Genomic DNA, 27,968 nt, shown 5'->3' with positions numbered 1-27,968 from the left:
CAGGTGAATATCTGGACACGATAATCTTAAAGCTCTCAAGCACCTGTACATCTTGGAATGTTTAAATTCTGGTTTTCTTCTGTGTGCTCAGTGTCTCACTGCTTACCTAGGATAGAATAAAGCAAACCTTGAACGGAACTGCACAATCTAGGAGTGTAAGTGATTGGGAATGGCAAAATTATTGCGCTGGTGAACTCTATCGCTAACGCAGAGCGGTTACCAAAAGCAAAGCTATTTATGAACATTGATGTGTGGCAACTCTCTCAATATGAAGCAAGAACACTGTCCAGTTAGAAAGGTATCGGGTATCGCGACCGAGAGCGGGACCCAGTGCCAAGTGAAAAGACCGTGGCGTCACGCAAACTCGCTTCTCCGGGGGCTACCATAGCGCACCGTACGCTGTTCTTTCCACGAAGCTTTTCTTTTTTTCCTATTTATCTGCCTCTTGCAGTCGGGCCAGCAGAGTAGTTCCGCTGTTTCCCTGGCGGTTGTGTACATCCTGCTCTTGTTCTCCCTGCTGTCGCTGATTTTCCTCTCAGCTAGCATGTTCATCTTCTGCTACTTCAAGTAAGATGTGAAAGTGCGCCCGTACGCGTACATGCGTGTGCGTGCATGTGTGTGTGTGTGCCGCTATTGGCACTGTGGAACGCAAGACGCTACTCAGCACATTGACCGACAACCAGTCCTTTGAGACATCACCGCAATTAGACACGTGACACCACCTGGGCTGACAACATCGGAACAATGACCCTAAATCCCATGCGGCGATTATTTTTTTCCTAGATACATCCTTTGTGCACTGTGAAATTAAGTTAACTGGAATGCCAATGTATATTGTAGCACATTTCGGGGCCGGACACCTCACAACTAGCGAGGGTCTCATTGTTCTTGCTTGACTTGACATGACGTCACCCTTGTCCGGTTTCTTGAATTGCGGATTCTAAGGCTCTTCCGTAAACTGAAAAACTCAGAAGCTATGTCACGAAACTATTTAGTTGTTGATTGTCGAAGAGAGCACTAAGACTGATCCTGCAAGAGATGTCCACTCACCCATAAGAAGCCATCTGTAAGATAATGTTATGCAACATGAACCAGGCATTATTTTTGGACTCTTAAGAATAAAAAAATATACAGGTGATAGCTTAGGCATTTACGCATATTTCATCCTTAGTACGAAATTTTGCGCCAAGTAACTGAAGCTAGAAATTCTGCCGCGCTGTCTGACGGTATTTTATTCCTTAATAGCTCGGAGCCAGCAGATTACAATTTCTTTCTTGCATTCGATGAACACAGACAAAGCATTCGAGATTCCAGAATTCTTTGGATCCTGAAGTAAATAGTTATTTCCGTTGTTATTAAAACAGAATATGCAGCCCATGTACGAAAGCTCAACTTCGGCAAATAATTGCAATTCTTATAATGCAAACAAAAACATTGGCAGCATTAAAATGAGCGGCCAAGCAACCAAAGGTGAATACTTCATGCTGACGTGTTACGCACACAGACTCGTTTAGAAGCGGTAGTGATTTACGCATCGACAACATCCGCAGGTCTCTGGAGTGCCCAAGGACGCGAGTGCATCGAAACCTGATGCTTGCCCTGGCGGTGCACGCGGTGATGTTGGTGGTGTTGTCTACGCCGCTGGCACTTCATCCAGATGCACCGACGCCCTTCGCGCAAACGGTTAGATAGTTTTGTTCTCTCACGCTGTACATGCAAAGCTATGCCACACTCCTTCTTGTTCTGTTATACAGGAGTTGCTGGGGAGAGACTGTGGTAAGGAGTACCTCGACTGCACCATTATTTCTCTACGTTACGCTGTAAAAAATAACGGAGTAAACGATATTCCTAAAGTAAATAAATGAATACATTACAGTTTAAATCGGGTCAAGCTACAATCGAGTGAGTGAGTGAGTGAGTGAGTGAGTGAGTGAGTGAGTGAGTGAGTGGAGTGAGTGAGTGAGTGAGTGAGTGAGTGAGTGAGTGAGTGAGTGAGTGAGTGAGTGAGTGAGTGAGTGAGTGAGTGAGTGAGTGAGTGAGTGAGTGAGTGAGTGAGTGAGTGAGTGAGTGAGTGAGTGAGTGAGTGAGTGAGTGAGTGAGTGAGTGAGTGAGTGAGTGAGTGAGTGAGTGAGTGAGTGAGTGAGTGAGTGAGTGAGTGAGTGAGTGAGTGAGTGAGTGAGTGAGTGAGTGAGTGAGTGAGTGAGTGAGTGAGTGAGTGAGTGAGTGAGTGAGTGAGTGAGTGAGTGAGTGAGTGAGTGAGTGAGTGAGTGAGTGAGTGAGTGAGTGAGTGAGTGAGTGAGTGAGTGAGTGAGTGAGTGAGTGAGTGAGTGAGTGAGTGAGTGAGTGAGTGAGTGAGTGAGTGAGTGAGTGAGTGAGTGAGTGAGTGAGTGAGTGAGTGAGTGAGTGAGTGAGTGAGTGAGTGAGTGAGTGAGTGAGTGAGTGAGTGAGTGAGTGAGTGAGTGAGTGAGTGAGTGAGTGAGTGAGTGAGTGATCTACTGATCCGTGACCCAACGCAGCCCAGCCGCTGCGCGTGAAACGTGACTTTCAATGCCCTCAGTTAGGAAGTACCGAAAAACGACAATTGCCCTTTGATGGAGGAAAAAGTTTTAGGAGAGTGGTGCAGACGTCTTAAGGTGCTGAAGGTCTGAAATGCGCAGCTCATATTATTAAGCACTTGTGAAATGTGCGACCGACTTTGAAAGTTACAGCACGTTGCATCATGTTATATTGTGGATTCTTCCTCTCGTTATTTTTTACTCATTGTCTTACCTTTACTCCCTTCACCCCTTTTTTCAGCGCAGAGCAGCCATCCGGTATTTATACTAGCTGACATCCCTGCCTTTCCCTGTATTTTTACTGTGACAGCAATTATATGGACACTCCACCCTCCAGGCTAATTTCTGCCGTCGCCGTGGTGTTCCATATAAAGTCCAAGGACGATAACACCGTCGCCGTGCACCATATACGCTTATGTGCGAGTGACATTGTGCGAGGGGAGGCGACGATCGCGGCTCAATCTCGCCCGCGCGAAAGTTAGGAAAGCGGGGAGTAAAGGCTCAATCACACCGGTGACTTGAGAAGGTCGCGCGACCGTTTGCGACTCGCGACCAAAGAACGACCGAAGGCGGCTGATGTTCACACCAGCAAGCGCGGCTGAGCGCGACCCGCAAGTCGCAATCCCGGAGATTATCGTTCTCAGCGAGAACTCTAGGACTCTACGCGAAATTTTCCGCCACGCGGGAGCAAGCCGGATGTAGACACATGAAAGATCACTTCCGGTGCGCTGCTGATTGGTTTATCAGTTTTGCGATTACCGTCGCGCGACTGAAAAATCGAGCAGCGAGCGAGTGGCCCAAAATGGTCGCTTTTCGAGAAAAGCGACTATTTGCGACTGGTCACTTTGCAACCAACGTGGTTGCGCGACCACTGTCAGTCGCCGGTGTGAATGAGCCTTAAGCGCGCCGACTTCCGTCGCGCGCGAGGCACCCGACGTTGCGAGGCACCGGGGGAGAGGAAGGAAGAGGGGGTCTTCTACTCCGGCTGCAACTGAGTATGTGTCGGCTGCGCGTGGTCGTGCGGCCGTTTCTTGAGAACGAGTTGAGTTGGGGGCAGAGCCTACGTGCGTGGGCAGCTCGTAGCTTTAAGCATGCTGTGTGTTCTCGGCGCTCGACGCGATACACAGCACGAAGGCCACTTCGCTCGCTACTACTGCCGCGTTTCCTCACACCAGCGTTTTGACAGCGAATGTCCGCTGTCATCGAGTGTAATGTGTTCATGTCTGCCGTGTGCACTGACACCACGCTTGGTAATTTAGTTAGCAAGCGAATGTTTACAAGTTGATACGCCCTCTAAAAGTGCTATCCTTACTTCGTATGGATGTCTGCCAACTCGCTATCGCAATCGATGCTTTTCCTTTCGGGCGAAACTGCTACTTTTTTTCTCCTTAACAAAAGAGACCATTTCGTTATGTTCGAGCATTGTATGAACTTGAGAACAGTATGAAAATGTAGGCCTGAACATGAGAAAATGCGGCAATTAGTCGAATGGTGGGTAAATTTAACGGCACGTGCGTAATTAGTGACAATACAGTAAAACATTACTAACATTGCATTATACCCCTTTAAAGGGTGCACCGCCGCAAGTATAAATTTATTGAGGCAAAGCCGCCGTACGAGACACTTCTGGGAAATGGAGCGAGTTCGCTTGTACTAAGCAGGGCTCGCAGAGAAAATAATGTCTGGCAGACGGTTTCGCTAGTGCCCACAAGAAACGATAATTACTCGCTGAGTAGTCAATGGTAAGATCGCAATTAGGGCAAATATAGTCGAAAATTAACCCTTTGCATCACAGGCGGCATAATCTCCGGAATTGGGCCACCTGACCTTCTGGTAAAAAAGAACAAAGGGTCAGCCAAGTGTCGACACTGAAGATCACGAGGTCGACGTAATTGGGCGTGAGATACGATGCGAATAAGATACGAAATGAGGGAATAATAACCATGAAAAAGACCGAGACACAATAGAGAAATATAATCAACATTTATTCATCGATTCTATTGCAACACTGTCTACGAGGGCGAATGAGAAAGTCTTTGCCCCTATTTTTTTGCCTAATTACGGCTGTAAATGTGAAGTCAGCATATCTATTCCCAGCGGTGAACCTTTCTTGGACCGGCCTGGCCTTATCTGCCTGTAGCTCCACGGCCCGGCGCTACTGTCAGTTGCTGAAGGTGGCGGTTGTGCTTCACTCATCCATTGCATACGAGCAACGAAATGTGATTCGTTTTATATGGAGCAAGAGACGAACGCCCATGGAAATCAACAGGGAAATGCAGCCCTTGTATGGGGAAAGGTGTCTCGATTAGAGAAGTGCGAAGTGATAGGGCTGCGAGCCAAAGGGCCGTGAAGATTTGTATGACAACGAACGTTCGGGGAGGCCGCGTGTGTCGCTGACTTACGACAGCATTTCCCGTGCGGATGCAATTGTGAAAGCGGATATGTGTGTGCAGCTCAAGGATATTTTCGAGGAGCTTAGCATTTCGTAAGGCAGTGTTCACGACATCGTTCACGGGCCCTTAGGGTACCTGAAGGTTTCATGTCAGCCGCAGTCACAGCCACAGGCAGGCTCACGTATTCTACCACAGGGTCACCTGAGATTCAGTACTGCGATGGGACAGATGTCTGAACCGGCGTGGATATTATGTGTAAAAATAGTGTAACATACGTATAATACTACGCATATTTGTAATTACCTGTATGTGCCTTATCTTGGCAAATAAAAATACGGACAAAGACTTTCTAAATCGCCCTCGCACGTCGACTTTGTCTTCTTTAGAGTAGACACATGATTCAGTCATTTTTTTTTTCGTTTAATGCATTGCGCGTGCTTGTGAATATTGAAAACGCCGAAACGGCTATGATTGATTAGCAAGCTAGCAGTTAGTTGTTAAAGACGCCCTAGAAGTGCCTTGCGCAGAAAATTATTCCGGAGCCGTGAGCATCTGTACTCATGCGGCCGCTTGCGTCGCGGTTTGTAAAAGATCGGCTCACGTTCTTTCACCCAAAATAAAAAAAAAATCTGCAAAAGGGTGAGTATTGCACACAGTGAATTGTTTTCGACGTTCAGAAAGACGATTCCTGAGAACGGCCGTTCAGTGTTGCAGCAACATGCGGTGCTAGAAGAGCAGTGGGCGTATATATTACTCCTATAGCATTCCCGGGAAAATGCCGATGGTATGCCTGTATACTAGAAACAGGTTCCCAGTCATTCCCATTTTTATCATCGAGGAAACAAGATCCACATGGCTACTTTGTCCGAGAAGCTATTCAAATAGCGGAATCGGCGTGCGACCGCTGCACGAATACGCTGTGACTGCGCTGAACGGGCTCTCCTGGCATACCCAGAATCCAACGCCGCCATCGATCACACCGTAGTTTCGACGAAAACTAATAGGATGATTGGATTCTGTTAAGGCTTTCCGGGTTGGGGCGTTTACCCACCCATATAGCGGTGACAACCAAGCTTTTCTTTTTTCGCAGCTTTTGCTAGTTATATTTCGCACATTAAGGCAAGAATAGATTGCGCTGCATATTAAATCAGTAAAACACTGCGCATCGTCCACACTCCTTTAAAGGCAGATGCAGACAAATCAGAAAATAGTTCATGAAAACATCAAGAGTTTTCGTTTAATCAAAAGGAAACTTGAAAGCCTAGTGTCTGAGTGCTTAGTTGGTACGTGGGCATGCGGTTCCAATTTTGTTTTGCGTACGACTACAGGTAGTTTTTGTTTGAGTTAGTAAGTGCTATTGGCTCAGAAGTATTTATTGAAAAGCTCCGACAACAAGCATGTGCTTGAAGAAGAATTTACAGGAAGTATGTCAAGTTTGACAGGGTATGGAGCAGAGTGTTCAAGAAATGGCAAATTGCAACTGGACCATATAGCTATCTTCTCGAAACTTAGGAGTAACGCAAGGTTAGTGACAGAAGTGGCTCCTTACACAAGAAAACAATAGCGTAATCGAGAGTCAATCAGACTGTAAGAAAGCTGAGGCGCTATAACGTAAAGCTATTCCAAACTTTTCTATTCCATATCTGCAATCAGCACTCCACGATTGGTCAAAAGCTTTTTTGGACCACCCCCACTTCGCCTGTCTGTCACGCGGCGTCACGAAAACCGCGATAGCTCCCCATCTGATATGACGTGTGCACACTGATTATGCATGATTTGACCAAACAAAAGAAAAATTGTTATTTCTGATTCGGCGCCTTTTCGCCATTAGCCCTCGGCTATTGCTCAAAAGCTTTCAGGCTGCACCAACTTTATGTGTCTGTCACTCGACGTTACAAAACCACAAGAACTCACCGCGTCAAAGTGACGTATACGCGTTACAGATGTATTAATACGCCGAACAAAACTGAATTTTCTTCTGCATAGCCGCAGGCTGCCCCTTCCGAAAGGAATAAAAGATGGCTGCCGCCAATCCCTCAGGCACTGTCTACTCGCTCCTGCTGAAGAGCATGGGTTAATTTGTATATCATAAACCTTCTTGCGTGGCCCTGTAACGTTTTCGAGCACTTTCAGCACGTTTCGGCACGTCTCCTTTTCTGAGGATCCGTTTTAGCGTCATTCTTAAGCTTCCATTGCATGCCGGCGTGATTTTCGACCAACCACCGCAAGCTCAGTAAGGGAAGGCGGACCAATCGCCGGCGCCGGCACCACTCTCTTCATCCGGTTGTCGGTTTTCAGTGCAGTGGCTCGGCCCCATCGAATCCCCCTCCACTTGAGAGTGCTCCTCAACTCTCGTCAGCCAATTAGATAAGACAAGCCGCACAGTGTAGGCAATGTTCTTCGTTTTGCAAGAAAAAAAAAAGTGACCTCGTGTGAACGAGGAGAGTGTTTGATTGGTCTGTTCACACAACCCTGCGGGTGACCGCCCGATGCCTGCGTCGGCGGTTACACAAATTTGACGTCAGGAGATTGGAATAAAAACATATTGGAATAGTCTTACGCTATAGGGCCGCTGCTATCTAATACACGCTAAAGCATAAATATTTTGTTAAACGTACTGAATTTCTTTCGCTCTAGCTTTCTGTCGTTTTTAGTCGAATAGGTTTCTGTGGCTCTTTAAACCGTTTTCAAGCTAGAACGGGCACTTTAATCACATTTTGAACGCTTTAATGAAACCATTGCAAGCCAGCGACGCATCGCACCGCAATCGCCAAACTTCGTCAGGACAAAGAAATGCTCAGCTCGCCGCCGTCAAAATGCGCGTGAAGCTCGCGCCGGCTATTCGAATCAGTGTCAACCAATAGGAGCACTTCCTGTGTCCGCGCCGTATCGGGAACAAATTGCGACGATAGACTTTCCTTCTTTTCTGATTTTTTTTTTGTTGGCTTCTGTCACTTTATTTCTGCACGGCGAACTACGGCGTTATGGTTTGCAGGTCAGTTCTCTCCTTTTTATGATGACTTCAAAATGGCGGCTTTGCGTGAGCGCGAAGTGGCACTAGTCGCACGCTTCGCGGTGCTATGGCACCTCCCGGCCCGATTTTTGTCGACGGCGGACTAGAAAAGCGAAATTTTTCTTTTTCAACGTTTACGTCACTTTTCTTTTTAGCATTTCCCCGCGTGTTAAAGGCACACCCGAGGATCGCCAAAAAAATATAACCTAATTCCTAAGTTTGGCCGATCAACGGAAGCGACGGACGGAATTTCCACCGCCGCTTCCTGTAGGGAATAAAGGCACACCCGAGGATCGCAATAAAATAGAAGCTAAGCGCAAAGTTTGGCCAATCAACCGAAGCGACGTGCGGAATTTCCACCGCCGCTTCCTGTAGTGAAAGCCCACGATCAAATTTTATGCTCAATCAGCTAATTTTGCATTCAAGGACGTGGATCTCGTCCCAACCTCAGGCCCGACGATTTCGCTGCAGCGCGCGCGTATTGAACTAGACCCTGTTCAATATGTGCCAGACACTGCAAGCTACGTAACAATGAGAGAGGGGGGGGGGGGGGGGCTTCACGTTGTGTCAATATCTATGCACTTAATGTGTAATTAGCTGAGTCACTGGCTGAATTCGCTTACAAGTATATAGGAACGGAAGCGATCCAGGTGAATTAAAGGCGCCCTGAACCATTTCTTATCGAAATGGAGAGACACATTTGAAGTGAAAATGGGCTATTTCAGAAATACCTTGCCGCAAATCGTACTTCAATGCGTTCAGCAAAAGCGGAGTTACTGGCAATCAGACACGGCCTCCGCTGTGATCCCGTCCCTTCTTCAATGCCTTGCACTGCGAAGGCTACGGCGCAGTGGGGCGTGTCCACAACGCCCTGCCTTCTACATGTCACCGTGGCGCGCAGTTCAAATTTCATTTTGGACGTTAACGTTGACGCCACGGCTTCCGCCTTTGGTGCCCATGACGCGCTAGATATAAGCCCAACGTGGTTGTCTTCAGCGAACGACAGTGCGCTTAGCCAGTGGGCTCGTGCAGGCACCCCGCGGCGGCCGCGGTTTCTACGTCACATAGTCGACCGTAGCTTGATGTCAGCTATCGGACGATAGCAAGCGTCTAAGGGAATGACGAAATAGTGAGTCCGATGACGAAATAGTGCGTCTAGAAGAGACTGAGGACAGGTCCTTCTGTTGAAAAGAAAGAGTTTGAGAGAAATGTGACTTCGCGATCCGCTTACGAGCTCCAGGCACCACGTACAACAAAACTTGGCTGAGATGTTCACAGCAGCGTATGCTACCCGCGGATTATGTTACTAAGCCCGAGGGGTGGTTCAGGGCGCCTTGAAACAAAAGTGAACTTGTTTTCAAATACGGTTGTCCTAACGTTTCGAATACAAGTATATAACATAAACGGACAGTAAAAAAAGACTTATTAAGAAGTTTTCATTGTTTGTTTGGTGATTCTTATTTGTCGCAAATTTTCTGTCCACCAAAGCGCATAAACTGCGGTGGCAAGCAGATATGGTGTAGCTTAGGGTTTTATTACAATGAATGTTATTTTAACTTTGATGACTCTGTATAACTGTAAGCTATGGTCTACACAAAGGTATCGCAGGAATACGAAAGACTTGTCTTTGGGACTTGTTCCTGACATAACGAAAGCATGTTCCCTGGTTGAAAGGTTGACTGCACGGTGCGACTTCCTTCGATTACTGGAAGTCGTAATAGCATTGTAATATCCTGTGTGTTGCTTTCTAAATACTGCATTACAGCAACGTTAAAGAAATTTCTTCTAGGCAGAAATATTAGTGAAACTCGTATCTTAATGTTCCATGAAATGTTTAGTTTTCCGTTGTGCTCTGTTTCACGCATTCGTTCGCGTTCAACGTGAGTTTTACCATTCTGTGCACCACATGCACGTACCAGGGATTGTAGAACACACGAAGGAAGTTGTAATATACTACACGTGACACTAGGGGCATCTGAAAAATAGTGAACCGTCAGCACGGTATTGCCAGAGAAGGATTGTTTTGGCAATCGATATCAAACTCTCCGGAGTTTGAGGGCCAGCCAAGCAACCTCGGGCTTTTCTTTGTCGTTTTTCGGACAGTTTGCTTTACGGCCTGTGAGGATAGCTACACATATGCGCTGACTACAACTTGACTATAATGACTATAATTTGCGCTGACTTATAAACTTGTAATCCATAGCCCCAACGCGTCAGTTTGGCCAATCGATAGGTCGGCAGCTCTTAAAAGTTTTACTCGCGTATCCAACGTTTCTGTACATAGTCACGGGTAATGGGTAACGCACGGTACTGATGTTTGTGAAAATCGCTTTGGACCGACGAGCGCTCACGTTAGGTCTTGTTGGTATACATACTAAAGGTTGTTTATGTGCATCGAAGGACAGAGGCGAACAAGTGGACACACACAAACGTATACTGTCGATCACCTTAAACAATGTTTAGTGCAGCTTCGGGCAGCTCCTCGGGTCTCAGGTGTTGGGGCCCAAGGCTCAGTTGACGGAAAGCGTAAGAGCCGCCCTTGTCCGTACTCTCCAGAAGAGACACTGCTTCCACTTGGGAAGGATTACAGGTGAGGGAGCAGCCACACAGAGGGATTAGGGCACCCTTGTCCCGAAGGAGAAGAGATTTGGGGGACTCAAGGATAGAGCGAGCATTGTGCTCACGCCTTAAAAGCAGGCGTGAGTGGTTTGCCCGCATCAGTGAGTTCCGGCATTGTTGCTTGGTTAGCCGGGCCTCCACCTTTAATACTCAAGGAAAACAATAAATCAGTTTAAGGGGAGCAGTAGCCCTACAAAACTCTGTTTTCATTCCTCTGACTCAAGAATTGTCGCAGTCCTTAGTTGAAGTATTAAATACAATAAATAAATAAGTTAATTATATATGTTGTACGAATAAGTGTTTATTACCAGAACATATATAGAGGCTGAAATTTTCTAGCTTGGAGTCTGATAAAAAAGCGGTGCCGGGATCTCACTGTGACGTAAGAAATTTCACGGTATTTTGTCCTAATTTGGCTGCTTTAAAGCAAAAAATTTTCGGCAAACTTTGAAAGTTTAGTCTTTGGTTTGTTTATAGTGCAAGGTACTTTGTTTTTGCCCATAAAACATTGATATTAAACCAAAAAAAAAAACACTGTCAGAGTCTACGACGTCACAAGAGTCTGCCGGAACTTCGAAGGGGCGTCGTTATCCACCTTCCGCATTTTGTGTGTATGTGTGTTTTCTCCTGTACAAAGCCCACTGCTCACACTAGTGCTGCATTCTACTGGTTGATTTGGAGCGCTCTATAGTGCTCCCGTGGTGTGTGGCTTCCATTCAGCTGGTCGAAACCTAGCGCTCAAAAGGCATTCGCTTGGTACGTTCAAAGCGCCGCGCTGGGAACACCTGAGCACGTTCAGCAGTGGAGCAGCCTGTCTGTGGCACCAACCTCGAGAGGCAACCTCCGCATCACTGCAGACCAAGTTGGAGCGCCGTAAGAAACCAGACGAACATACCATAGGAGTTAGGCTTTCCATAATTCCGAAAACGTAATTTCCTAATGCCAGCTTAACTCACAATTCCTCGTTAAGTCACTTCAATGTAGCAATAAGGTACAAACAAAGCACATACGGTTTCCTCAGAAGGGCCCGTATAGGTTTATTTCGTAGCTTTGTTGTCTCTTTCACTAAACTTTGTCCACCTTGCAGATTTCCGCTGAGATTATTTAGGGCACCATATTTACACGGCACAGAGCGACTTCGCTAAATAGCTGAGCCCAACTGTGATGCGTGGGTTGCCTGTGAGCTTCGGTGGATGTTTACTGGCAGTATAAAAAGCGTTCTTTTGAAGCTCTAGGTCATCCTCGTTCTCCCTTCCCACTTGATAAAAAAGGCATATATATGTTTAGTTTCTCTTTCTTGTTTGTTGATCTTTCTTTCCAAGCACAAGGAGACGCTGATGCGGAGACGGGTGCTCTCATTACAAATTTCTCCGTAAGAGCCCTTCAATAAAAAAAAAAACTTTCAGCTACTACACCAGCACGCTTCAACCGGTTTTTAGAGGTTGCCAAACTTTAAACGAGTTACCTCAGCAGCAGCGCGAAATAGGGGATAACATGCTAGCCCTATTACAGCAAGGCTGTTTGTGCGGACTCTCTGCCGTCGTTGTCGGAGTTCGCTAAAACTACCAGCAGCAGCAGTAGCTCGAGCGTCGTCGTCTTCTTCCACAGCTGGCTCCAGCCCCCGCTCGTCATTTCAGCGCAGAATTTCACTTGTGTCCTGCCAATGGGGAGGCCCCATTTACGGGGGTATGAGCCATTGATTAAGGCGGTATGAGCCATCCATTGTCTTACGTGACGGACAGATTTAATGTCGAAGCATTTTAATTCTGAAGAATCACAAGCTGTAATGCCGCACGGATGCTGCCAGCCACGCCACCGAGCAAACTCGAGACATCGAACGCAAGCGGCAACGGCAGACTGCGGGCATACCGTCACCGACGTCGTTCTCTCCGTCGCAGCCGAACGTGTGTGTGTAACCTCATTAAGAAGCACAAAGACGTCAATCGCCAAACCAATCCAACCAATCGTCTAAACGATTGCAGCGCCCAACATACGGAGCTTTGCATTAGTGGTTCCGCACATTCCATCCCAGCTACAACTATGAGAAGACCACGAGTAGTTCGTACTCCTGAGGAAGAAAGTGCCTACCGCGAGCGTCAGCGAGAGTTGACTCGTGAACGGGCTCGTCGTCGTAGGGCTGACTCCGAGCTGCGCGCCACAGAAAACCCACGCAAAAGAAAAAGCACCGGGAGAACCGCAAAAAAAGCACTCCCTATGCATGCTCACCACGTGAAGCACGCAAAGACGACAACGAGGTGAAATAATGGTGAAACAAAAGACTTACAATATAGAATGCTTGCGAAGTTTGACTGAAGCAAAAAAAGTGATGAAAAAGAGAGATGAAACTCATATGATTACTTCTGCATTCGCAATGATAAAAAATGGCTTTTTGTAAATTAATCTAAACGCCAGCTTTCCCAGCGTCATTCAAAGTGTGAAGGGTACTAATAACCATGTGATGACATAATTTCCTCGGCAATTCATCATTATAAAGTACGCTTAGATGACTTCTTGTGCTTTCATCGACCTGCAGCAGGCCAAAGTCCTGGCATGTTGGATGATAGGATTGAAGCCACAGCGTCCGTATTGTACCGCCAAATTCGCTTGTGACTAAACTATTCCTGTCACCACATGCCCGTGCTCTCAATAATAATAATAATAATAATAATAATAATAATAATAATAATAATAATAATAATAATAATAATAATAATAATAATAATATAATAATAATAGCAAACAGTTGTGTGTTTGCGGATTTATTCGTCCTTTGCGTGCTGTTTTGTATGAAATACCAGCGCAGTAAACCGAATGGTTTTCCGTTCCTTGGAGGCGACTCCGGTGAAAACCACCGGCGGGAGTTTCACGTCGGATCCGTAAATTGAAGTAATCCCTGATGAGTAAAGTCTCAACGTCTCCGAAACGAGTAATTTAATTAAAAGGCCAAGTTAATCGGCGTTAGAGTGAATGGTACAAGTTAACGTTTTTCTTTACGAGAGTGCTTTCCATCCAACATTTACCTTCCAGAACTGCAGTTTCGCCCTACCTTATGTAAGGATGCTCTGCGTCATTTTTTCTCGTCCGTTGATAGAGTTAGTGACCGTTAAGGAAACAAACACATCTTAATTCCTGCGGCACATGTGTCGTTATTCAACGTGCATAGCGAACTAGTTCTGTTCAGCTCCTTTTTGTACGCTATTCGCGCAGTGTACATTTCTCCATTGCTGAATAAAACAACGCGGTGGATGTCGTACACTAACTGAACGGCACATATTGTGTTCTGTTTTTTCCGGGTAAATTCGTGGAATATTGTAATATCATTCGAGTTATTGTATCGAGAAGCTCTAGGAAGTCTTCCTAACAGTGTTCGTCATTCCTCATTTAACAGTAAAAAAAAAAAAAACTTCGTCACATCCTAGAAAAAACTTATGTTGAGTTTGCACAGACTTCAGGAAACTTCCTATGGAAAAGCTTTTTTCTTTTATTTTTCTGTTATGACAGCTCCGCAACGACCTGTAATAATTCCGCGGTGAACGCTGTTCTGAGTGCGCACGCGCGCCACTCTTCTTCCTATCCTTCTCCCTTTATTTTTTTTTTTCTGCCCGCTTCTCCATCACCCCAGTGTAGGAGAGCAAACCAGATGCGAACTGGTTACTCTCCCTGCCTCTCTCTCTCTCTCTCTCTCTCTCTCTCTCTCTCTCTCTCTCTCTCTCTTTCTTTCTTTCTTTCTTTCTCTCTCTTTCTATTTTTTTTTCTCTATAGAAAGCCTGTTACAGTTCAGTCGAGAAATTCACCTGACGTGCTTCGTTCGCACTCTGCGCAGCCCGTGTTGTGCAAGTGCGTGCTGTCGCTGAAGATGTACGCGGCCACGGCCTCCATCAACTGGATGTTCGTCGAGGGACTGCTGCTGCACTCGCGCGTCGCAGTCTCCGTGTTCCGGCAGGACGCCCCCTTCCGGCTCTACTACGCGCTCGGCTGGGGTGAGCATCACCGGTGGCGCCATCTGTCGTCATTTTTGATCTCACGTCGCGCGCGGCGCTTGATATCCGAACTAAATGGGCTCGGATTGGGCGGCAGTATAAACAGCCTACTGCTTACGGCAAGAAGCGAGGGGGGGGGGGGGGGGGGGAGTGAATTCTCTGAGGATGCCTTCCAGATAAATTGTGGCGGTCGCTTTAATGGATATTGATGACGATATACCGAAAAAGTTAGCTCGAAGCGAGGTGTCAGATGTGCGAGTAATCATACTCCCGTGTCATACGTAGCAGGCAGTGCTCGGAAGGCTGGATAGACTTTTCGCGCCGCTTGCAGTCGCGATGGAAAAAAACGCACAAACAAAAAGGTAACGCATCACATACGAAAGGAAGATATCGGTACGCGTCATATAATTAAATCTAACGTTATGACTCATGTTTCGTCAAATATAAAGTATTTATTTTGCGCGGGCGGCGTCACAGATCTGAATCTATTTACCACCGAACCAGCAGAGTGACTCATTTCTAGGACCATTGGCCACAGCGCACCACCCACACTCGCGACCAAATCACGTAGCACTTCCGATGTTTAGAAAAGAACGGAAATGATACTTGACTTAACGTAGCGTTTTGTAGTTGCTATATATGAAGCGGCAATTGCGCAGAAGCGATCGCACACGCAAAACAACTGCACTCCGAACAACGCGGAGTGATACTTCTACGACCGAACTACTTGAGTAGCTTCCGCCGCGTTGCCTGCTAAGTCTGAAGCGGAGTGTAGTAAGTGCAAACTATGTGGCGCGAATTAACGTGACAGTGCCTTTTGGACCCGGTTCTCCTTCAACCGCTGAGTCAAATTCCTACGGTTCCACGTGATCGAAAAAGAAACGAACAAACGCACGCAGAAAGTGACGAGAAGTCATGAGGTGCACGCAGCGATCGGCCTCTCTTCCGAACCAATACAGCCACGAAATGGCAAAGTGGTCGAGCTTACATATAATTCCATCACACGACTAGCACCGTTCTTACTATTCCCTTCAATGGCACTTTAGCCACCGCCAATTCTTGCTCGTATTCCTTTCACGCGTTTGACTGCCTTCCGGCCTATTGAAATGAGCCCTTTGTTGAAAGTTGCCCGCATCGAAATTCGCTCCTTTGTTGCGTGGCACTTTCGCGCTTTCATTCAGAGAGAAACTCCGCAGCTATTGTGAGGTCCGCCGGGCGCGTCTTAGATGCACGACGCTTCCGCGCTTGACGGCAAAGCATGGAAGAAATGTATTTTTTTAGGGCCCCAGTGTTGTTTTCGTTTCTCTTTTTGCCTCTCTCTCTCTCTATCTCTCTTACTTGGCATACAACGCGCGTACACTGCCTGGAATGCTAGATGGCGGGACATTGTCAGTTTTTAGGCAGGCATAGCACAATTTTTTGTTTGTGCCAGGCATAGCACCGTCTTTGTTTTTTTGTGCATTTTCTCGTTTCCTTGCTTTATGGTGTTGGGCTGCTGAGCACGAGGTCGCGGGATCGAATCCCGGCCACGGCGGCCGCATTTCGATGGGGGCGAAATGCGAAAACACCCGTGTGCTTAGATTTAGGTGCACGTTAAAGAACCCCAGGTGGTCAAAATTTCCGGAGTCCTCCACTACGGCGTGCCTCATAATCAGAAAGTGGTTTTGGCACGTAAAACCCCAAATATTATTATTATTATCGTTTCCTTGCTTGCCTGTTTGTTTGTTTGTTTGTTTGTTTGTTTGTTTGTTTGTTTGTTTGTTTGTTTGTTTGTTTGTTTGTTTGTTTGTTTGTTTGTTTGTTTGTTTGTTTGTTTGTTTGTTTGTTTGTTTGTTTGTTTGTTTGTTTGTTTGTTTGTTTGTTTGTTTGTTTGTTTGTTTGTTTGTTTGTTTGTTTGTTTGTTTGTTTAGCGAGGCCCATTCCAATTTTTCTTCCTTTTCTTTCTGATTCCAGAGAGAACAGTGCAGCTTTATAGCGAAGCTATGTTAATGGTTATGATCTCGGTTTTACCCATGATCCCATACGTTGAGATAAGTGCGCGCTGTTGCGGACTAGTTGGTTCCTAATGAACGAATAGCGTACACCGCGGAAACTTCGCGAAGGCCTGAAAGAAAGATCTGACAGAGCCCATTTTGAGGACCGGCTTCTTGGTTCGCATCGAGCTGCGCGCTCGAATCTCACGATAGCCCGTTGCAGATCCGGCTCCAGCGCACGCAGTCGCGCCAGGCACGCACGAGACATATAGTCCAGGGTGAGTGGTGGCCGGCTGAAAGCTGCACGTTAGGCCCTTCTCCGGGACGCGTTCAACTGCTGTGCGAAGCTTCACGCCTGAGAATCACGTGACTGGCGACCAAGTTCACGAAGCATTTCCTTCATGCGTTCGTTTTGCCGTTAGAAATCCTCGTCCGCTAACGGCATGTTCAGCGTCACGATTGGCTGGAATGTTTTTCTTAAAACCAATTTTGCCGTGACAGTGCTTTTTGCGACCCGCCGTGCTTGCTCAGTGGCTATGGTGTTAGGCTGCTGAGCACGAGGTCGCGGGATCGAATCCCGGCCACGGCGGCCGCATTTCGATGGGGGCGAAATGCGAAAACACCCGTGTGCTTAATCTAGGTGCACGTTAAAGAACCCCAGGTGGTCGAAATTTCCGGAGTCCTCCACTGCGGCGTGCCTCATAATCAGAAAGTGGTTTTGGCACGTAAATCCCCATAATTTAATTTTTAATTTGTTTTTTGCGAGTACGGGCCCAGCTTGCTTGCTGAAGTGGCTCCGTGTCTGGGTGGGAAGGACGCCCTAATCTTTAGCTACAGAAACTCCGATAGGACAGGCCTGCATTATGTCCTCCCTTTTCTTTCCACTCCTCTTGAATTTCATGCAGTACGTTGCTTTTCGTACTTCCGTTCCGTGAACTCATTCCTGCTTTTCTGTTCGTTGTATTTTTTGTTTTGTTGTGATCTCTTGTTTGGCACCATTTCTCGACGAGTGAACCTAAGATTTTCGTAGCTGAAACTTTGCACAGTATTGCGTTTTGATTTATTTAATGTCAGACAAATCACTGCATCGAATCATGTGGTCTAACGTAAAAAAAAATGATGCTTATATTCTACAAAAAGGTTAGAAGGACGCAACCTAACAGGAATTTAGAGCTTTGTTTGCCATCTCCGAATCACCTTCTTGTTTACCATTTCCAGAAACTGCAAATAATGCAACTAACAACATTACGTAACTGCAAAATTTTCTGTGGTCATAAACAATGTAATCAGAACTAAGAGTCGCTGTACCTTTGATTCCCGCCCGCAACACAACATGTGCGACGAATGCAAATTTCAAACTCGTTTCCTCTGCTTGTACCTATGAGGAACGGCTAATCGAAGTTGCAGATGCCAGACTCTGGAACAACGTATCAATAGATGTTGAACTAGCCAGAAATTTCAGTTTATCAACTCTGCAATCACCAAGTGATCTGAAGCATTTGCATCGTCTCAAACATATTGTTTCTTTATTCGTTCGCTACTGTTGAAATAATAACACTCTGAAAATTTAATAACTGTTTTAGAGCCTGAAGATATTGAAGTGCTATGCAGTACTTCCACACTTTATGCGTGCTTTCAACTCAGAAGTGCTGAAACGTTATTGAACTAGTTTCGTGTGCGTGTGTTGAATGCAGCTTAATAACTGACTAGGACAGAAGTTTTTTCCGGTTGCTTCTGCTTACGAATGGCAAAGCGACACGAAAGACATGGACAAAATCAAAGCAAGTGTGGTACGTGTGTCTTACGTCTTCATTTCGTTTTTCCCGCTGCATTACCGTTCCTAATCGTTTTTAGGAGTACTGGATCATTAGCTCGTCTCATGGCTATTCACTCAGATATGTTTCTTTTTCATCGATGAGATCGAAAGAATAAAGCTTTCTTTGTTAACAGAGACCCTTCGATTGCAGGATTGCCCCTTGCTTTCATCCTGGCTTGGGCGTACCTGACAGAGAAGGAGCTTCGCACGGCATGCTGGGAAGGCTATGGGTCCAGCTCCTACGTCTGGATACTCATAGCTCCGCGTCTTGTCGCTATACTGGTGAGTCGATCGTAATCCGCGCTTGTTTGACTGTGTTTCGCATGTTCTGTGCCCGGTGAACCTCACCTTCTCAAGATGATGACCCGCGAGAACGGCCGCCGTATCTTACTGACAGGTGAACTCCGTGTTCCTGGTGAACATCGTAAGGATCCTCGTGACACGCATTAAGCCCAAGGCGTCAGCATTGGAGACAACGCAGTTCAGGCAAGGATTTATTTTTAATCCCTTTTCGTGTCATATTGGGTGGGAGTTTGGTGATTACGATGTGCTTCGTGCGTCTTAAGCTAAGAGCAAACCGCCAAATAGCACAAGCGATTCTAGATTAGTTTAGCAAATTAATATTTGTTATCTCGTCGCCAGAGGAGATAAATGCAGTAAAATTGGCTGCCTTTTCTGATTTCGTTAGAGGACTATGACTTGCTGTTAATGAAACAGACGAATTAATGTTTATTTCAAATAAGCACTGTTTATTTTCTTTCTTAGCGGGATTTGTGACTGCTGAGGCGGAACAGGCAAGTGAAAAGTGTACCGGGGCCACTGTAAAACTCTCTCGACCACGCCAGAATCAGCGGCAAGCTCTGACAGAATGATTAATTTCCCAGGAAAACGGAAATAATCCTCAGTGGTCGAACAAATGGTGTCGACTCAGCGATATTCCTTGTTAGACCATAGTTGATCACCCCTACATGGGATGTGTAGAGCTTTTCCTGGGCACGTCTCAAATTATTTGCTCAGCGTGAACCATGGAACGATACCTTTGGCTCTGTACATAAGTTACATTCTCTCTTTGTTTATTTGTTTATTATTACGAAAAAAGAAGAGGTTGGCGCCTTTAATGGTGCCGGCTATTCCTCTTCGCAGGGCAAGCAAAATTAAAGGCGCAAAAAAAGAACGAAAAGCACTGGATACAGTCAAATATCATTAAACATTTGGGAGTTCCGCACACGAATGCAAAGGAAGGCACACAAGAGAGCAAAATGACAATGAGAGACACACACACGGCACAGTTATGCAAAAAAAAAAAGTGGGTGTTCAAAAGAGTCTGATGACACCCGTTGAATTAGTATGTTGTGCCTCTGTCTGCAGAAAAGCCATCAAGGCCACGGCGCTGCTCTTTCCTCTGCTGGGCATCACGCACCTGCTGTTTTGCATCAACCCTCAGAACGAGACCATGGGACTCAAGGAAGCCTACATGATCATCAACGCCGTCCTCCAGTCGTCGCAGGTATGGCCGGTACTTCGAAATTCTTCGAGGCCGTGTAGCTAGCAATACGAAGCTTTAAGTGGTATGGTGCTCACCTTTAGAGAGTTTTAGAGAAGTGCAACATGCTTGCGTTATCGCTAGCGCCTGATGCCAGGCTAACGTCGTATGATGTACGCCACACGGCGCGGTGCTAGCTACTCCTGTAGAATAGCGGAAACGAGCGGGACGCCAACTGGACGCCTTTTAGTTGACTTGTGAATCAACAACCAACACCTTTGTATATACAGTTACTGTTGCTCCTTTTTTATTCCTGCTATGCTAGCATTTCCTTTATAGTTTTTTTATGGGACCTTCAACTAGCCTTCGGCTACAGGTCCGACAAGTGATTGTTACTTGTGTATAATAACCTGGAAAAAAATAAACATCTTTCCTTTTATAAAACACAGACAGAGGCCGCCACCCAGGCCTTGCAATTGTGCGGTTAGGGCTTCTCTCGACGAGTGTCGAGAGTGAACGCTAGGCACGTGAGTGAATATTCGCAGGTATAAAACGTTCAGTCGTGCTTTTTTTCGTGTGCCGCGTGCCGCAGCACAGACAACACTTTGCTCTTCCATAAATATTAATGATGGTCATCGTCATGAAGCTCAATGTGTGTCTCCATCTATACGAAATACAAATTTCAAGCAAAACTTCGCAGCGTGTGACTGCTGAAAATGGGCAGCGCGTGTCTTAAGCACGCGCTCACAAACCTCGGAAGCCAAAATTACAAAAAAAAAAAGATCCCGAAAACAGCTGTTAATTGTCGCTGATACTTAGCTGTTAAAACACGTTGGCGGGCTAGTTGGTTAGAATCCATGGTAGAGTGTATAAGTGCGTCTGGACGAAGACGAAGAAAGAAGCAGATACACAGACACAGCGCTTCAAAACTGTTAAATCATCTTGTCGCAGGAACGTGAGTGCGAGCCGCTAAAAACACGCGGCTGCGTTTCTTGAGAACCACCGGATTATGCCGAAAACTGTGAGCGTGCAGTGTGTAGGGTTTTTTAGTGTGTAGGGTAGGGCTACGTGGCGACTTCTCAAACTGTGTGACAGCTCCTACACAGACATTGTCCAACATCGTCCATCCTTTCCCTCGTTCGCTTTTTCTTCTCTCTCTCTCTCTGCTTTCAATATTTCATATACTCCTTATCCCATTTCGCAGTACAGGGTAGCCCAGTCATTTGCTTTTATCTCTCTCTCATCTTAGCACAAGACTAAAGCAAATTCAAACGTCAGTGAGCAACGAATACGCCACGCAGGACGACGACTTCTTAAATCTGAAGCGGTTGGCACCTCGCTTTGACGGACGCCGCCATGTTTTGGAATCGGGAGCTGCACCGAAGGCGACGAGAATACCGAGATTGCGAAAGCGCTGGCCAAAAAGTTCAAGTGCGCTGACTGGCTAGACATGCTACGGCACTGCCGCCATTTATTCTGTTCGGAGCGCTAAAAACTGTAAAAACTAGTCAAACTACCACCTTCCCTTGTCCCGCGGCGCGTTTGCCGTCATGTGTGTCTCCCATGTAGCCTGCTGGAAACTAGGGTGGGGCACTGTGATTAGACGCGGAGGAGGAGGAGGAGGAGGAGGCATTCTGCAATTGTCCACCTAGTGGACGTGTCAATTACGTCTGCTGCTGAAGCACTGATTGGCTGGGGGTGCCTGTCTCCTCTTCAAGCGTACCGCAACCCAGCCAATCAGAACTTCAGCAGCAGACGAAACGGACACATCCACTAGATGAACACTTACAGAACACCCTCCCAGGGCAGGTTGTGCGTGTAGCGCAGTTGAGCAATGATGAAAGGATTCACCAAGGCCACACACCCGGTGCGGTTGATTAAGGACGCTGTTCACTCGCGAAAATCGCAAAATAACGTCCGCAGCTTCTACACACACTATGCGGCTCGGATGCAAATAGCGTCCGGCGCATGCGCTGCTCCGCGAACACGCTACTGTTTAGCATACGCTCTGCCACAGCGTATGTTTGCGTTCGCAGTACTAAATCTTTCTGTTCTTGTAGTTGGCCTGATTGTCCCCATAATTTACCCGCAATGGTGGAGGATAGGCCAATTTGGGTGGTTACGAGAAACGGACAAATGCGAAATGAATTAATTGCCACATGTACATAAGAAAATGTAGAGTGCCGTAAAATAGCAATATCATAAGGAAAACAATAGAATAACAAAAAATAAAGCGAGGTAATTGCTTGGGTTTCAGCAAGAATGGTTCGGAGTGTGCAATGAACATTTATGTGGCATAACCCGAAAAACGAGACATGGAAGAACACGAACAGATAAATCCGGACCAAGACAGAGAATCGGAATCTGTAATACTATTTTCGTTAAACCATAAACATCAACAGCAGTTGTTGCAGTAGCTATTATTTTGCTACCTGATTGATTACGAATACGCAAGAGGTAGATCAAATTCAAAATCGGGAACATGCGTATGGTGCTTTACCATATATTTTCCACTTCTCGGAGTCGAAAGCAGTGAATCATCTATATGCAGCTTCAGTAACGTCCCAAACGTCGCAGATTCAATTCCTGTCGGATAACTCACGAATTACGTACGAATGCAACGTATTTTTTTTTTCTAAACTGCGAACAATGAACCACCCGATTAGTCAGCACTCGTGATTGAGTGAGTTCGTTTTCGTTCATGAGTCGACAAGTGCGCTGCCTTTAGAACAATAATGACAAACTAACTAGCCATCAATACCTTCTCGGTAATGTAACGTAACGCAGAAATGCTGCCGCATTCTCATCAATAAATTCTGCCACACTTTTTTTTCTCTCTCTCTCTCTTCCTCTCCCTCTGATTTGCAGGGAATATTCGTGTCCGTGCTGTACTGCTTCATGGACTCAGAGGTACGTCACACCTGTGGCTTTCACATGGCCTATGTTTTACCTATCCGCTTGACTGTCCCGAATATTACCCTGCGGTTTTATTATCCAGCGCTGATTACTTCAAATCGGGCCATTGCGTACTTATTACTTCAATTGGGCCTTTGTACAGCTGCAGCTGTTCACACCACGACCACTACAACTGCGAAAACCAAGACTGTGTATGTGTCTAAAGGCAATTTATTATCCGCTAGAAACATGAGAAAGTGTTAGCGGCAAAACGTAGCACGCGTAAACAGCTGGGGAGAGGCTGGGCAGAGGAATTTCTCCACTGAAATCTGATTACCTCTTTAATTTCTACCAAGCTTGTTATAATTGGGAACGTGGTGCTTTCGCCTATTTTTTGCCCTCGATGAAACACTTCATTCCTCTTTAAATATAATCGAAGAATTTGTCAAATAGAAGACAGTATTTGACTTTGCAAGAAATTGTTAAACGTATTACCCCGGCTCTTTGGAGCGCCTTGATGTAAAGGCGCACTAAAAAGTTTTAGTAAGTTGCCCATCTACAATATCAGAAAAAAAAGAACAACTCTTACCTTCAGAAGAGGCTTGGTTCGCCAGGAAAGACGCAAAATACAAGACAGGCGGCGACGACGCCTGCAAGTTCCCGCACCAACCAGTCGTGACGTCATCAATCTCGACAATGTCTTTTCAGTCCTCGTTAACTTTTTATCCGTAAAAAAAAAGGCGGAAATGCTTTCCGTTCTAAAAGACCCAGGGTCGCAACCTAGCAAGTTTTAAGAACCTTTAATGGTCCACGAAGATACAAATGTGAACTAGTGCATTCATGTTGTGTCTAAAAAATGCGCTAAAAATGAATGAAAGGAACTTCGGCCGTCATCTTCTCTGCTTATAATCAAATAAGAATATCGCGGTTGACCATGGCTAGAGGAGGGAACCCGTGTGTTAATGTCACTGACCAGCTATCAGATTCAGAGGATGTCAGGCCACATTGCTATCGCGTCATGCATTCGCTCATGTGTAGCGTGGAGACCTCGAGATGTATTTTGTTGTTTTTTTAACTTAAGAAACCTTTTTTTTTTCTTTTCCATTCACACAATTCGCGCGTTGCACAGAACAGTCACTGCAGCCGGCGTTGTCGAAACGCAGGTGCAGACGGCATTGCGCAACGCCTACCTGCGCGCCGCCGTGCGGCGTGAACCTCGCAAGGCCAACCGATCGTCTCGGTCTTGGATTCTGCCCGGCGGCCGCCAGTGCAGTCTGGGCGGCTCGACGGTGTCTTCGCTCTCGTCGGTGTCGAGGAAGCTGCCCCCCGCCGCGTCACAGCCGGCGTCGAACCAGGACGGCCGTCGAGACAGCGGCCGCGATGGAACGTGCTGCAATGCGGCCGGTGTGCCCCGTCACTGCTGCAGAGGCGCGCTGAAGCTCGGCGACTCTGGACGCAGCCGTGACAGGACCGTCGACATCTTTCGCGTGTGAAACGCCACGGCCAGCCGAAGACTGACTTCGTGCCACGTGCTGGAGACCCGAGAAACTGTCCGCCCCCCGTAGCCAGTGTCTCGAAGTGCATCCGGATCAAAAAGAAGAAGAAAAATAACAGTAAACTGGAATTCAGAGTTCTTGATGTGCTGTCGTAATTAAACGTGTTAGTAGACTTGGTACAGATGGTATCGATGGTTAGTATCAATCGTGTCCGCTGCCTTCGAGGAACTCGTTGAAGAGTGAAAATAAAAGAACACTCACTGAAGAGTTGAAATGGAGAGCGGCTCCATGCGCGACCATGCAGAACGTAGTGTTCCCTTAGGGTACTACGTTTCAGAAAAAGAGGTCTCTCGGCTTCTTCTGTAGTTTCCTTGACACTGATTTGTCCAGCGAGTTGGTGGGTACGACTTATCAGTACTTGCTAACACCATGGACTATATGCGAAGTTCAGGCATGCTTCCTCTGTCCCACCTAGCCGCTTTGTTCACCCCTCGAGATAGTGTTAGGCGTGAGAGGCCTGCTTACGCCACGTGTAACGCTGTGGCATGTCTATCACAGTACAACTTAGAATGTGCCGTTCGGGCACAGACATTCACGGAAGACTCTTGCGAGGCTCTCTTGCGAGGCTAGATCCGCCCGTAGGTCAAACTCCTCTGAAGAAGAAGGCTTCCAGTTTATGTGGTGTCCGATCACATGTCGTCTACTCCTGGTTACTACTTTAAATTTGTCCCGTGTCTCAGGTATCTGAATTTTCAGCTTCCGAAGCTTACGTGCGCAGGGGCACGAAACTTCACCGCATCACTTCGCCTCAGGGTATCCGGAGGCTGTCACTGTGCTTTTGTAAAGCACGGCAGACGCAGTGGGGAAGCAACGCTGATCGTGGGGGATGTATGTCTACAGTTCCTTCGCATGCACTACACGAAAGTCCTTCGCAGACGTATATCACTCTGAGCAATCGACACATCAAAGATAGCGAAGCTGCATAAGCGACCCCTCGCACTCTTCGCAAGTACTAGGAGTCTTGTTTGCTCGCTCTTCTTAGGGATGTTTCATCACTGATCGTGCGTGCGAGTTCTCACCGACACCCTCGCCACGCGGCCGCTTCGGAAGTCCCCTCGTAGGATGCGTTCCTGGACCACGCCATCGGGATACAGAGCCGCAGCGGTACAACCTTCTAGCTGACCTTCAACATGTAGCAGACGAAAAAGGACGTGAGGAACAAAGATTTGGGATTACTGTCTAAATAAAAAAAAATGTTCAAAGAAGTTGCGTATGCACATTGAGGTATGCACAAGGTAACGTTTATTTTGTAATCATTGGTAATTATGTTTCAAAGAAACAATTCTGGACTCGAACGGAGGTGGCGCTACTGGTTGCTTGATATTTGATAACGAGCATGCCGGCGCACGCCGGTCTTTACCGTCGCACGCGAATGGTTGAAGAACATCCCTTTCATTGACATCGGATACTGAGCAAGCCGCAGCACGCGGCCTTTAAGCACAGCACGAAAACGGTTGTGGTAGCAGCCGTATTTAATACCTCACACCCTCGCAACCTTTTTGAACGCAAGGGTGTGAGTTTTTGGATTATGCCCTTACTTACCTTTAAGGGTGTATATTGTCGCAACCTCACTTTCAATTTGGGTTTAAGAGAGTAGGTTGTACACTAATTTACACCCTTGCTCCTTTCGAAAGGTGTAAATTATTGTACAATGTAAACGCCAAAGCACTACCCAAACACCGGCGACGGCAGGCAACGTGGGTAGACGCCATGCGCAGATGTCTGAATAGAGTTGCTCATTCCGACTCGCAGATAACCCATCATGTCTGCAAGGTATAAAGCATTCTTTTTCCACCGTTCTCAGGTAACTCTTCCAATATCGCTACTTCTGAGGAAAAAGAAACGACCTGAAACGTGCTTAACACGAAGCCATGCGTGGTGGTCGTTGAGGCGGCGTCGCATTGTCACTCGGCGGTGGATTCGGCTACGCATTGAAGGCCAGCTCGTAAAACGCTGTTAAAGTTTCTACAGGGCATGCGATGTTGGAGGAAGCGTCGGCTAACCTTGTTGCATACATCAGCATGTCCTTCCACTGATTACGCTTTGAGGTCACGTGCTCGTGAACTGACCATTCTTGTATCTCCACACTTTTCTTCGAAGAACAATCGCGGCAAGTGGTTAAGACGTGCAGCACAGGTGAAGTAAAGGTAAACTTTCATTGCTGGTCACCATTGTAAACAATATTGTTGAATAATATACGGTAATCAAATGGGAATGACTCAAAACTTTGCGAAGAATAGCGCTATTACTTTTTCGCAAGTACAAAGTTCTGTGCTTGCAGACTCTGAATGGGTGGCGCTATTTTCTGTTACAATCCAGTGACTATTCACTTTATCTTACATTCCTTTGCGAGGGCACAAAAAAAGCCCAGAAGCCACTTCTATTCCGACAGCAAGACGGGGTAAACGACACTTATGCTGTAGCAATGCATGCGGGAATCCACGCTAGCAGTCTTTTTAAAGGGAGGAAAAATATCCCGCGCGGTTTGACACCTCTCTGAAGCATAGGGGTGTGCATATAGTAATTTTTGAGGCCGAATAGAATGCGAATTGAATAGTGATAGATGCGATGCGAGTCGAATTGAATATCGAATAACTTTAGAGTAGTTTTCGAAAAATATAAACAGCTGTCATCACAATTGCAACAAAACTGTGTTTTTATCCTAGTTTTCGTAACGTTAGCGATCGAGTTTCTGTCATTGCATTGCACGTTATGAGGCGCTCTTTATTAAAATCACAAATGGAGCATCATGAACAGATTAGCTATCTGCTCGCATACGCACTACTCTTTGGAAAGTGCCAATGCTCGCATATAGACAGTAAAGTCTGGCTCCCTGAGTGACGTAGTCTCGTCCACTGCATAGGTTCTCATGTTTTATGCTTGTATTATTCCCGCGGAGAGGACACTTGTCGTACTTCTCGCTGCAATGTTATGTTACATTGCGCACAGTTGACGTTCCGAAATAAGCGAAAACTATTCGAAAAATATTAGTGTCAACAAAATGGGACTATTAGTTTGGAAAACGGAACCAAATACGACTATATTCGAGTCCTTATTCGAAAGTTTCAAATATTCGCCCACCCTATACAGAAGTATGACAGTTCGGCGAGAAGCTTTTTCTCAACCAGACGAAACATAATACGCAAGTTTAACTGCCGCGACTTTCACAGAGGGGGAAAGTGCGAGAGTTAGCCCAAACTACTCCTGCTCACGCAAAGCGATGGGAATTCGACAGCCGTCGCCAAGAGCTTGGAACTTTAGAGGAGCGGCGCTGTTTGGCTTCTTTGGCTGCCCAGCCTTGGCGCAATAACGCTCCATAGTGACCACAACCTACAGACGCCCAGGCCTTCTAACGGCCACAGAGACTGAACTGTGCGTCTCCAGCTCCCTGCGCTGTAAAGCCAGCTGGAGTTTGAAGATGCAACTGAGGATCGCCACCTTGTGAACGCCCGCTACAACGCTGGTCCCTTTGCTGAGGCCTGCCACCTGTACGCTTCTGAACAATGTCGAGTCTGCTAGCCCTCATCCTCTTTCTCCATCTATCCACTTTCACTTCCCAAACCCTCTCCCTTGACCACTCTGCGCCATGCTTCCTCAAGGGGTGCACCGTTAAGCGCCATTTCCTGCTACGTATCACTACATACATATTCATGCTTCTTCTTAGAACCAGCCGTAGAGAGGAAGA

The 27,968-nt window shown here is 46.5% G+C and overlaps 2 protein-coding genes across 2 annotated transcripts in view; both read left to right on the top strand.

Moving 5' to 3' along the window:
• The window catches only part of LOC139047029 (calcitonin gene-related peptide type 1 receptor-like), a 203,874-nt gene extending 203,303 nt beyond the window's left edge, over nucleotides 1-571 (top strand). Inside the window, exon 4 of the mRNA XM_070520975.1 lies at nucleotides 452-571. Coding sequence (XP_070377076.1) covers nucleotides 452-571 — 120 coding nt within the window. The remainder of the gene's footprint in view (nucleotides 1-451) is intronic.
• Nucleotides 572-1,572: 1,001 nt separating this feature from the next.
• On the top strand, nucleotides 1,573-24,402 carry LOC135916608 (corticotropin-releasing factor receptor 2-like). The gene is made up of 7 exons (XM_065450041.2): nucleotides 1,573-1,683; nucleotides 14,404-14,560; nucleotides 18,501-18,631; nucleotides 18,747-18,835; nucleotides 19,718-19,856; nucleotides 22,701-22,742; nucleotides 23,891-24,402. The coding sequence occupies exons 1-7, from the start codon at nucleotides 1,591-1,593 to the stop codon at nucleotides 24,218-24,220; spliced, it is 981 nt and encodes a 326-aa protein (XP_065306113.2). The 5' UTR covers nucleotides 1,573-1,590; the 3' UTR covers nucleotides 24,221-24,402.
• Nucleotides 24,403-27,968: the final 3,566 nt, after the last annotated feature.

This window comes from Dermacentor albipictus, chromosome 6 (genome assembly GCF_038994185.2).
Source record: "Dermacentor albipictus isolate Rhodes 1998 colony chromosome 6, USDA_Dalb.pri_finalv2, whole genome shotgun sequence".
Classification (NCBI taxonomy): domain Eukaryota; kingdom Metazoa; phylum Arthropoda; class Arachnida; order Ixodida; family Ixodidae; genus Dermacentor; species Dermacentor albipictus.
The sequence above is the reverse complement of the archived record's forward strand: the minus strand, read 5'-3'. Positions and strand labels throughout refer to the sequence as shown.